Genomic DNA, 13350 nt, shown 5'->3' on the forward strand with positions numbered 1-13350 from the left:
ATACCATTCAGAAAAAAAAAGATGCAATTAATGGCTCATTGATAAAACATAATTCAGTTCTTCCGTACAAATTATTGTACATATGTTTAAATATGTTTACTTATGATACAATAATGTGCTTTATGTGCCATTTAATTCCTTTGTTGTCCAGATTTCATCAAAACAGTCATCTCTAGCTTTTCAATGGCAGGATAATTCCCTTATGTACATGAGAGTTTTACTTAAGAACATTTTTCATGCAAACTGTTCAAACTTCAGTTCCCTGTTGCATCAATTTTCATTTCAAGGTGTCAGCTGCAGTAGCACACAGTGCCACAGACCTGTTAACTATTACCAAGGGCAAATCTGATTTGAAAAAGCTTGTTCTTTAATTATTAATGTTTGAGTAATATTATGACTATCATTAGTGAAGTCTGATCTCATTTCGAAATGCTCCTATGTTCTTTTTGATGTCCTCAACAGCAGGTTAGATGCCAACAGAAGGAAATAAACAACCTAATTCAACGGAAAATTGCTGTCGATGACAACATTGCATTAGTGCAGAAGGAAGTGACTGATTTGAAGGAAAAGCTCAAGAAGAAAAGCCAGGATTGTAAGGTATATAGACTTATACATCAAGACCCTCACCAATTTCAAGTTTTGGAAGTTTCATTTTAGCTCTCAGAATTAAAGTTGTATTATAAAATCATATATTCCATGTCACCTTGCTGTCTGTTTTAACATTATTGTCCAAATTACAGTACAATGATTTTGGTCAAGGATTTTCAATTTTTATTTTGTTTCCGTTTGTATTCAAAAGTATTTGTGAACAAATTTTATTATAGGTTTGGCAAAATATTAGTAGTTTTTGGGCAGATATTCATATCCTCTATCCCAGCCACTAAAGCTCTGGATGCTTTGTGACATTCCAAATGACATTCTTACAAGGAAAAGTGCCTTAGGTCTCGAAGCACTTTAAAGCTTTGTGGTTTTATGCTGTGAGCAAAACTCTGAGAAAGCATGTTAAAAGCTCAGAATCTTAGCATTATAACTTTCTCGATAAATAGTTAATGATGGATATGGAGCAAAGAAGTAGGAGTGTGAAGATGTGGCTTCTCCTAATTAGATTCTGATGGGACTTGCATTATTAATTGATAAGGACAGTGCCTGAAAGATTGTATTTTTGTGGGTCTCAAGAATGGCTGGGGACAGCATCAAAGGCAGTTTAATCAATTAATGGGCTCCTGTAAATGTACTGTCATTAAAGCTGTCATTCAAGTAAAATATGTCCCTTCTACCTGCTTGAATGGAGACCAAAAAAAGGCAACAGGTTGACTTCACATGCCAACTACCTAGGGGTGCTCTGTGTACAAACCAAAAAAAAATGTTCACTTGTTAATTCACGCATTTGTTATTTGACCTATTTGGTGCACTTGCACACAGGATGCTAAAGAACGTGCAATGAAGGTTGAGGAGAAAACTAGTCTGCTTCTGAAAAATCTGGAGGAAGAAAAGCAGGGATTAAGCGTACGCTGCTCTGACCTGCTAAATGACCTGGAGAAGCAGGCAGCCCAGTGGAAGGAAGAGAAGTCTGACATTGACTCCAAAGTAAAGGTACGAGAAGGGACTCTTGGGTAAGATTTCACAAGATGCTTTCATCTGTATTGACTTCATGGAATTTTCTTTAATAACAGTCACATTGTCGAATGTACCCCATGGGCCTCGTGTTCATTTAAATTCATTCACTTAAAACCCATAGCTTTTAAAAAATTAATACTGCAAAGTGGAAAACCAACTGAAAATATTATATTAGAAATCACATATGTCTCATTGTTAATATAACATGGTCCCATTATCATTTCATCTTTACACAATATTATTACTTTCAAAGCAATAGAGACCTTCTGAGCTACTGAAATGTGTATCATAGTAACTTTTCCTCTTGACTTACCAGATGATTGAACTCCACATTCACATGCACAAAACTTAGTCTTAAAGGAGTACTAGAGCTAATGTTTAAAAGATAGAACCCTCTGTGGTTTACTCACAGACATGCTCCTTTGAAAAGCACAATAAATAATATCTATACTGCAGTGTTGTAAAGGAGCAAAGTTTGATGTTGCAATGCTTCCTCAAATTGAATTACATTTTAGGCAGGATGACTGAGGGCTGTACACAATGATATTTTGGAAATTATAGTGTAGCTATAGGAATTTACATAGGTAAGGAACTGAGGCAAAAAAACTGGAAGCATAATTTTATTTAGTGGTATATAACATAGTTGGACAGTGTATGCTGAGTCCATCAGGAAGGATGCAGGTCTGAGAGGGTGACTGTTCCAGGCAGCAGAGGCCCTCAGGTCAAGGCCTCCCTGTACATGGATGATATTGTCGTTTTCTGCTCAGTGTGCAGATTCATGAGCATCTGACTTTGAACTGACTTCGGGAGCTAAGATAAATTGAGGCAAGAGCAAGGCGATGTTCTTTGAGAACTGGACTAACCGATCTTTTATCCCCTTCACCATCAGGGACATCTCACTTGAAGGTTAGAGAGTCATAAAGACAGAGAGAAGTACTGCACGATAACAGACACTTCAGTCCAACCGTCCATGTCGACCAGATATCCTAAATTAATCTAGTCCCATTTGCTACCACTTGGCCCATATCCCTCTAAACCCTTCCTATTCATATACCCATCCAGATGGATTTTAAATGCTGCAATTGTACCAGTCTCCACCACTTCCTCTGGCAGCTCATTCCAAACATGCACCACCCTCTGCGTGAAAAGGTTGTCCTTTAGGTCTCTTTTATATCTTTCCCCTCTCATCCTAAATCAATGCCCTCTAGCTCTGGACATCCCACCCCAGGGAAAAGACTTTGTCTATTTATCCTGTCCATGTCCCTCATGATTTCATAAACCTCTATAAGGTCACCTTTCAACCTCCGATGCTGCAGGGAAAACATCCCCAGCCTATTTAGCCTCTCTCTATAGCTCAAATCCTCCAACATTACAACATCATTATAAATCTTTTCTGAACCCTTTCAAGTTTCATAACATCCTTCCGATGGGAAGGAGACCAGAATTGCACACAATATTCCAAAAGTGGCCTAACCAATGTCCTGTACAGCTGCAACGTGACCTCCCAACTCCTATACTCAATGCTCTGCTCAATAAAGGAAAGCACACCAAATGCCTTCTTCATTATCCTGTCTACCTGTGACTCCATTTTCAAGGAACTATGAATCTGTACTCCAAGGTTGCTTTGTTCAGCAATATTCCCTAAGACCTTGCCATTCGGAGAGGCTTGGACGTGCTTAAAAATGTGGGAGCAGCATTTCGCCAAGCTGAGGCAGAAACTGGGCCTTTGAGAGCGCTGCTCCCTGTCCATTGCTGGTAAAAACACAGTCATCAGGTGTGAGGCACTCTCTCTGTTGTATATGATGCATCTCTGGCCCATCCCGAGGACCTGTGCTGTTGCAGTCACTTGATCTCTCTTCCACTTCATCTGGAGGTCTAAGATCGTCCATGTCTGCAGGGACACCATGTACAAAACTCTGGATAAGGGAGGAGAAGAACATACCCCAAACTGCAACCAAAAGAGAAAATGCTGGAAAATGTCAGCAGGTCTGGCAGCATCTGTAAGGAGAGAAAAGAGCTGACATTTTGAGTCTAAGTGACCCTTTGTCAAAGTGAAAAAAAAGGGGAGAAATAGAGAGGTTGAGAGAATACTAGGCTGAGAGAAAGTGAGTCATGGCTCCAGAAGCAAAGGTAGCAATAAAGAGGTGATAATGACAGTGCAGAGAGAGATTATAGGGAGATTAGGATCTTGAATGACTAAGGCTGAAGCCGGTGCTATGTGACAAAATATGTGGGGGATGGGGGAATGGGTGAAGCAGAGGCAAAATGGAAAACAGGGGAGAAGGGTAGCAAAGGGGGAAGAGGAGAGGAAAAAGGTGACGAGAGAGTGGGAAGCGAGAGAAAGAGAGACCATCAAGAAATAGGAGGTGCAGAACAGTGAAAAAATATTTTAAAAATAAATAAAAATAAAATTACGGAGCGGAATGAAAACAGAGGGGTCAAGATGGGATAATCATCATCTGAAGTTGTTGAATTTAATGTTGAGACCGGCAGGCTGTAACGTGCCTAGTCGGAAGATGAGCTGCTGTTCCTCCAGTTTGCGTTGAGCTTCACTGGAACACTGCAGCAGGCCAAGGACAGACATGTGGGCATGGGAGCAGGATTGTGTGTTGAAGTGGCAAGCCACGGAAGGTCCGGGACCTGATTGCGTACAGACCAAAGGTGCTCAGCAAAGAGGAGGAGATGAAGCAGTCATGGTCAAATGTAGTATCAATGCATTTGAATAAGATCCAGTTCCCAAATTAGAATCTATGTGGTTGGAGGTGAGAACAGAATGGGAACAGTGACCTTATTGTAGACCGCCAAATAATGGGGAGAAAAGAACATTTGTAGGGATATTATGGAAATCTAGTCAAATAGGGTTGTGATAGTTAGTGATTTTTAATTACCCTAGGGTGGATTGGGAAAACTGTAGAATGTAGGGCAAGGGAAGGGAGAAATTCCTGTAATGTGTGCTGGAAAGCTTTCTGGAACAGTACATTCCTAGTCCTATCAGGGAGTGGTCTGTGCTGGATCTGGTCCTTGGAAATGAGGCAGGCCAAAGATTAGTGAAGGATAGAGTAGGGCCCACAAATAATAAGGAGAAAGTGAGGTCTGCAGATGCTGGAGATCAGAGATGGAAATGTGTTGCTGGAAAAGCGCAGCAGGTCAGGCAGCATCTGGGGAACAGGAGAATCGACGTTTCGGGCATTAGCCCTTCTTCAGTTCTGAAGAAGGGCTAATGCCCGAAACGTCGATTCTCCTGTTCCCCAGATGCTGCCTGACCTGCTGCGCTTTTCCAGCAACACATTTCCATCCCACAAATAATAAGCAGGGTAAGCTATTCACTGAAGCAAAGGATATGGTAGAGGTACTAAATGAATATTTGGCTGTTGTCTTTACCACATTAGAACATAGAACATAGAACAATACAGCACAGAACAGGCCCTTCGGCCCACGATGTTGTGCCGAACATTTGTCCTAGCTTAAGCACCCATCCATGTACCTATCCAATTGCCGCTTAAAGGTCACCAAAGATTCTGACTCTACCACTCCCACAGGCAGCGCATTCCATGCCCCCACCACTCTCTTGGTAAAGAACCCACCCCTGACATCTCCCCTATACCTTCCACCCTTCACCTTAAATTTATGTCCCCTTGTAACACTCTCAAGATGATGATGATAATGGCCTAATTGAGAACATGGCTGTTGAGCAACTGAATTATATAATGTTAGATAAAGAAAAGGTGTGAAAAAGGCTGGAAGTCCACCAGATCGAGACTTCAACAGGCCCAGATGGAATGCATTCTAGCTTGCTGGGAAAGTTAGAGAGCAAATAGTTGAGCCATTGACAGAACATTTTTAGGCCTTTCTGAAGGCAGGATTAGTCCTGGATTGGATGATTGCAAATGTGACACCATTGTTTAAAATCACACAATATCAGGCCATAGTTCAACAGGTTTATTTGGAAGCACTATCTTTTGGAACACAGCTCCTTTTTCAGGTGATTGTGGAGTATAAGATCGCAAGACACAGAATTTATAGCAATATTTTAAGATCGTAAGTTATGGAATTTATAGCACAGACTATAACCTGGTGTGTTGTCTGATTTTTGACTTTGTACACCCCAATCCAACATCAGCATCTCCAAATCCTGAACATTGTGGTTAGCACTGTTGCCTCACAGTGCCAGGAACCCGGGTTCAATTCCCGCCTCGGGCAACTGTCTGTGTGGAGTTTGCACCTTCTCCCCGTGTCTGCTCCCGGTGCTCTGGTTTCTTCCTACAGTCCAAAGATGTGCAGGTTAGGTGAATTGGCCATGGTAAATTGCCCATAGTGTTAGGTGGATTAGTCAGGAGTAAATATAAGGGGGTGGGTTTCTCTTCGGAAGGTCGGTGTGAACTTGTTGAGCCGAAGGGCCTGTTTCCACACTGTAGGTAATCTAATCTAATCTAAATCTAAAGGGACAAAGGATAACCCTGGAAAATGCAGGCCTATCAATAACATTGGGAAAATTGATAGAGGCCATAATATGGGATAAGATAAATATACACTTAGAAAATAATAAGTTAATACTAGAGAGTGAACGTGGCTTTGTCAAGGGCAGGTCATGTTTGACAATAATTCTATTAGTTTTAAAATAGTGATAGAAAAGTATAGACCAGATCTAAAAGTTGAAGCTCTAAATTGGAGGAAGGCTAATTTTGACGGTATCAGGCAAGAACTTCGTGAAACTTGAAAGGGTTCAGAAAAGATTTACAAGGATGTTGCCAGGGTTGGAGGATTCGAGCTAGAGGGAGCAGTTGAATAGGTTAGAGCTGTTTTCCCTGCAGCATCGGAGGCTGAGGGGTGACCTTATAGAGGTCTATAAAATCATGAGGAGCATGGATAGGATAAATAGACAACATCTCTTCCCTGGGGTAGGTGAGTCCAGAACTAGAGGGCATTTAGGGTGAGAGGGGAAAGATATAAAAGAGACCTAAGGGGAAGCTTTTTCATGCAGAGGGTGGCACGTGTATGGAATGAACTGCCAGAGGAAGTGGTGGAGGTTAGTACGATTGTAACATTTAAAAGGCACCTGGATGGGTATATGAAAAGGAAGGGTTAGAAGGGATCTGGGCTGGGTGCTGGCAGATGGGGTTAGTTTGGGTTGGAATATCTGGTAGGCATGGACAAGTTGGTTTAAAAGGTCTGTTTCCATGCTGTACATCTCTATGACTCTATGACAAGTTTAATTGAGTTCTTTGATGAGGTTTTTTGACATGAGCAATGGAAAAGAGTCATGTTGTGAATATTGTATATTTGGATTATCAGAAAGCATTTGAAATGGTACCTCATGGCATGTTGGTTATCAAATTAGAAATGTTTGGGATTGATGGGTCCTTTGCATCATGGATTAGAAGTTGGCTAAAAGATAGGAAGCAGAAAGTTGGTATAGATAGGCATTTCTCAGGTTGGAGACAAGTTGAAAGTGGTGTTCCACAGGGATCGTGTTGGGAGCTATGATTTTTCTGATGTATGTAAATGATTTGGAGATGAATGTGGAGGGTAAAATCTCTAAGTTTGCATATGATTCTAAGCTATGGAAAATATTGAATTGTGAGGATAATGCTGAGTGACTTCAGGCCAAATGGGCAGACACCTGGCAGATGTATTTCAATGAGGTAATGCATTCTGGTAGGAGAAACATGGAGAGACAATACAGGCAGATTTCACGTGCATGATTCTCTGAAGATGGCCAGGCAAGTTGAAACATTTGTTAAGAAGGTTTACAGGATCCTTGTGCTTACAAATTGAGGCATAGAGTATAAAAGCAAGGAAGTAATGCTAGCCCTCTACAAATCATAGATCAGACTATGTTTGGAGTATTGTGTTCCATTCTAGGTCACTTATTTAAGGAAGAATGTTAAAGCCCTGGAGAGAGTTCAAAGGAAATTTACCAGAATGATAACCAGGAATGAAGGATTTTAGATATATGGAAAGATTAAAAAGATTGGGCTTGTTCTCCCTGGAACGTAGAAGATTAGGTGACCTTATGGACAATTTTGACAGGGTAAAGAAGAATATTCTGTTTATACTCAATGGAATATCAGTAACTAGAGGTCACGCTCAAGATTGTCAGGAAGAGAGCTAGGAATGAGATAAGGAGCAACTTCTTTACTCAGAGTTGTTTGGATTTGGAATGCGCTGACTGGGAGTGTGATGGAGGCAGATTCCATATAAGGTTTCAAAAGAGAGTTGGACATATATTTTAAAGTGATGAAATTTGAGTGCTATGAAGATTGAGTTGGAGATTGGGATTGGTTGGGGACCTCATTTGGGAGTTAGCACAAACATAATGATTTAAATTACCTTCCGCTGTACTGCAAAATCCTATAATTTGATGTTTTGTGGTGTGATCACTGTTTTAAATGATTTTGAACAGATCTAGCATCGCAAAATGGGGCATTGTGGGCAACCAGCAGCAGCAAAATTATATTTAACCACAATCTGTTACCTTATGGCTTGGCATGTCCTCCTTTGTAACATTGCAATCGAATTAGGGGACCATTTCTGGTTCAATGAAGAATGCAGGAGAGCATGCCTGGAGCAGTGCCAGGGAAATCTAAAAATGAGGTGTCAGTCAGCCTATAAAAGGGAGTGTATTTATGTTTACATGCCCCTCACAATTTTGCAGCTGCATGTTGAATTTAAGTATGTAGTGATTGGAACAAGGTCAGCCAGGTGTACCTTACAGAATATGAGTTCCCAGATTGGAGCTGTTAACCTCGTCCAATTAGACAGTCTTGGCTGACAGGTGTAAACAGGAGTGTCAGGGGTTCTATTCAATCTAGGAGCTGGCTCTAAGCTAGCTGGGTAAGTGTCTTGTACTCTGTACATGGAAATAAATAGTGACTTGGTAACAGGATACCAGCCTTTGTGGAGTTAGTTCAAGTTAATACTTTGATAATGATACTTTGTATGCTTTGCGGAGCAAATCCTGTTCCTGTTCGAACTAAGGTAGACTATATTCTTTGGTTCTCACATATTTTGCTCTAGCTGGTGTTTAGATTTTTCTTATGTTTACTTGCCTTTATTATTTCCTTGAATCTATTACCTTCCTTTTCCTTTTGGGATCACAAGAGCATTGCTGTGGACATTTGGTAGTAGGAACATCTCAAAACTTTTATAATAATTATGCACGATCTTACCATAAGATATTGAAGAAGAATTAGCCCATTCAGCCTTTTGAGTCTGCTCTGCCTATCAATCATGTCTGATTTATTTCTCAACCCATTCTCCTGCCTTCTCCCCATAACCCTTTATCCCCTCACTAATAAAGAAACTATCTATCTCTGTCTTAAATGGACTCAATGATTTGGCCTCCAGAGGTGTCTGTGGCAATGAATTCCACAGAGTCACCACCCTCTGGCTGAAGAAATTCCACTCTATTCAGGCTTCTCAGTATCCTGTAAGCTTCAATGAGATCTCCCCCTCATCCCAAAACCGTTCACACTATTCCAAATGTGTTTTATACAGCCTCAGCAGCACATACCTGCTTTTGTTTTCTATATCTGCTTCCCTACCCGTATCAACATTCCGGAGAGACTATTTCCTCTGCGACTCCCTCATCAGGTCCATGCCCCCCACCAGCCCATATCCCACTCCTGGCACCTTTCCCTGCGACCGCAGCAAGTGCAAAACTTGCGCCCACACCACTCCCCTCACCTCTGTCCAAGGCCCCAAGGGATCCTTCCATATCTGTCAGAAATTTACCTGTACTTTTACCAATGTCATCTACTGCATCCGTTGCACCCGATGTGGTCTCCTCTACATGGAGGAGATAGGATGCCTACTTGCGGATCGTTTCAGAGAATATCTCTGGGACACCTGCGCCCACCAACACCATCACCCTGTGGCTGAACACTTCAACTCCCCTCCCACTCCGTCAAGGACATGCAGGTCCTGGGCCACCTCCACCACCAAACCGTTACCAACCGACGCCTGGAGGAAGAATGCATCGTATTCTGTCTTGGGACTTTGCAACCACATGGGATAAATGTGGATTTCAACAGCTTCCTCATTTCCCCTTCCCCCACATTATCCCAATCCCAAGCCTCTAAATCGATTCTGCCCTCCGGACCTGTCTATCACTTCCTCCCGACCTATCATCTTCTCCCAACTATTGCTTTCTCAGCTACCCACCCCACTCCCCCCTCCCATTTATCTCTCAGCCCCGGCCCACAAGCCTTATTCCTGAAGAAGAGCTTATGTCCGAAACATCGATCCTCCTGCTTCTCGAATGCTGCCTGACCTGCTGTGCTATCCCAGCAAAACACTCTCGACTCTGATCTCCAGCATCTGCAGTCTCACTTTCTCCCTGTTGTTTTCTAGCCCTCTGCAAATGAATGCCAACATTGTATTGGCTTTCCTTACTGCCGATTGAACTGGTAAATTACCTTAAGGGAACTCTAGATTAGGACACTCAAGTCTCTTTGTGCAAGAGACTTCCGAAGCCTTTCCCCATATATAAAATAGTCTACATCTTAATTTTGACCAAAATATGTAACCTTACACTTTGCCACATTGTATTCCATCTGCCATTTCTTTGCCCACTCACCTAGCATGTCCAATTCTTCTGCAGGCTCCTCACATTCTGAGCACTAGCTGACCCTCTTTGTATCATCTTCGAACTTAGCAACAATACCCTTAATTCCTTTGTCCAGATCATTAATATATATTGTGAATAGTTTTGGTCATACTAACCTCAGCATAACTCCACTAGTCACTGCTGCCATCCTGAAAAAGAACCCATTATCACTACTCCCTGCCTCTGTCAGTTGTCTAATCCTCTGTCTAGGCCATCACCTTGCCCTTAAAACCACGAGGTCTCATTTAGCAGTCTCTTGTGCAGCACCTTGTCAAAGGCCTTTTGGAAATCCAAATATATCATGTGCACTGGCCGTCCCTTGTCTAACTTGCTTGTGGTGTCTTCAAAGAGTTCTAACAAATTAGTCAACCATGACCTCCCCTTGATGAAGCCAAGCTGACCTGCCCTATTTTAGCATGCAGTATCAAGTACTCAGCAATGGACTCTAAAGTCTTACCAACGAGTGAGGTCAGGCCTACGGTTTCTTGTCTTCTGTCTCCCTCTCTTATTAAGTACTTAAAGAGCCCCAGTTAAAATGATTGGACTAAAAAGTTACAAACCAGATAAGTGTTTTCTTTAATTCAACAAAATTTTCACTTGTGTGTACATTTGTGATACTTGTATAGACTTCCGCCCATTATTCTATACCATGTGTTGCAGATATGCTGTTACGTATGGATTTTTTGAACACCATTTTGAATGTTGAATCAGGTGAATCTCCTAATGAGTCAGACACTTGTAGACCACCTTCATTTTAATCTGTTGCATAGAAGTGGAGAATCACCAAATACAGAAGAGGCTCATCAAATCTGTACCGACTAAACTACTCCAAATCTATACTATTCCAGCTTTCCAGCACTTTGCCCATATATTATGACCTATGAATGTTATGACATTTCAAGTCTTCAAAATACTTATTAAAGATTTTTGAGGTTTTCCATCTCAACTTTCCTCTCAGGCACTTCATTCCAGATTCCCATCAAGTGTTTCCTGAAATCCCCACTAAATCTCCAGCCTTTCACCTTAAAATTATGCCCCCTTGATATTGACCCTTTAACTAAGGACATCTGTTTTCTGTTCACCCTATTGATGACCCTCATAATCTTGAACACCTCTGTCAGGTTTCATCTCAACCTTCTCTGCTCAAAAAAGAACAACCTAAGCTTATCCAGCCTTTCTTCATAACTAAGCTGCTCCATCCCAGGCAATATTCTGAATATCCTCTGCACCCCTTCCACTGCATTTGCACCCTTTCAATCATGTTACAAGAACTGAACTTAGTACTCCAGCTGTAGCTTATTCAAAGTTTTGTACAGCTTCAACAGAACCTCTCTGGTCTTATAATCTATGCTATGACTGATAAAGGCAAGTGTCTCCTATACCTTCCTAACTAGTCTTTTAAATTCTCCTGCCACCTACTGGCATCTGTGGAAAACCACCCCAAGATTCCTGTGTTTCTCTGAGCTTTCTTTGTCCTGCCATTCTTTGAATACTCTCTTGTCTTGTGACTTCCAAACTGCAACACCTTGTCTTTATGTTTAAATTTCATCTGACACTGAGTTGCTCATCTGACCAATCTATCGAGATCCCCCGTAACATGAGACCTTCTTCCTCACTGTCAATCTCTGGACAGTCTTTGTGTCATTCGCAAACTTACTTATCATCTGCCCCACATTTTCTTGTACATCGTATATCACAAAAAATAAGAGACTGAGCATTGATCCTATGGTACGTCACTGGACACTGACCTCTAGTCACACAAACAGCCGTCTACCATCACTCCCTTACTCCTATCACTCAGCCAGTTTTGGATCCAACTTGCCATGCTACCCTGGATCCCAAGTGGTTTACTTTTTTTGTATCAGTCTCCCATGTGGGATCTTGCCAAAAGCTTTGATTAAACTTGTATAAACTATGTCAATTTCACGACCACCTTGAAAAATTCAATCAAATTCGGTGTTCTCCCCCTGACAAAATCATATTGACTATCCTTGATCAAACCTTGCCTCTACAAGTGGAGATTAATTCATTCCTTCCGAATTTACTCCATCTGTTTCACTACTACTGATGTGAGACTGAATGGTATTTAATTCCCTGCTTTATATCTGCCACTTGCTTGAAAAGTGAAACCACATTAGCTGTCCTTCAGTTCTCTAGTGCATCCCCTCTGGCCAGAAAGGAATTTAAAAGTTGGGTTAGAATCCCTGTAAATTCTTCCCTTGTCGCCCAGTGGCCTGGGTTACAACTCTGCTGGACCTGGGGATTTGTTTACTTTATAAGCCCACCAAAACCTCCAATACTTCCTCATCACTAAGCCAAAATGCTCAACAATTTCCCAGTTCCTCTTGCTGAATTCTGTATCTACGTACTCCTTGTCCAAAGTGAAGTCTGATGTGAAGTACTCATTTAAAACTTTACCAGTGCCCTTCAGCTCCACACACAGATTACCCCCTTGGTTCCTAGTGTGCTTTACTCTTCCTCTGGTTATTCCCTTCCATCTTGATGTACTTATAGAATATCTTGAAATTCTCCCTAATTTTATCCGTGAGTGTTTTTTCATGTATCCACTTTGCTGTCCTAATTACTTCATAGGGCCTCTGTTAATTTACTTCCTTTGTATCTGTTAAAACCTCTCTTTTCTTTCTTATGCAATCTGGAATATTCTTAGACATGCAGGGTCTTGTTGTTCTACATTGCAAATAACGTAGGAGTGTTCAGTCAGAAGGTAGGTCCCTTCATGCACACTTCCACAAAATATTGTCATGTTCTATTTGATGATCTGCAAATTTTACAAGACAGCTTGGGGATAAAATATAAAAATAGACTAGATTGAGATTCTTCAGCTTAAAATGAACAGAATGAAACATCAGTTCTGATTGTGGAGATGAATCAAGTCAGTCTGCGAGTAGTAGTAGATCTGATTTAAGCTTATTTATTCCTCTACACATCAATGATTTCTATTAGGCAATTGTGCAGCAAGTGAGCATTACCCTACAGTTCTGCCCATTCAGCTAAATAGGCTGCATCATGCCTATTGGATTCTGTGGTGATGATGAGAGAAAATTAAAACCGTACAAGAAATGAAGAGCAACCTTCAGAAGCACTTTGATGGCATTTGGGGCTTC

At 41.4% G+C, this 13350-nt stretch overlaps 1 protein-coding gene across 1 annotated transcript in view; it reads left to right on the forward strand.

Annotated features, from left to right (window-relative positions):
- cntln (centlein, centrosomal protein) overlaps positions 1 to 13350 on the forward strand; it is a 469267-nt gene that overhangs the window by 81799 nt on the left and 374118 nt on the right. The window contains exons 5-6 of the mRNA XM_043717668.1: positions 463 to 597; positions 1423 to 1593. Of these exons, the coding sequence (XP_043573603.1) occupies positions 463 to 597; positions 1423 to 1593 (306 nt within the window). The remainder of the gene's footprint in view (positions 1 to 462; positions 598 to 1422; positions 1594 to 13350) is intronic.

Source organism: Chiloscyllium plagiosum, chromosome 2 (assembly GCF_004010195.1).
Source record: "Chiloscyllium plagiosum isolate BGI_BamShark_2017 chromosome 2, ASM401019v2, whole genome shotgun sequence".
Taxonomy (NCBI): domain Eukaryota; kingdom Metazoa; phylum Chordata; class Chondrichthyes; order Orectolobiformes; family Hemiscylliidae; genus Chiloscyllium; species Chiloscyllium plagiosum.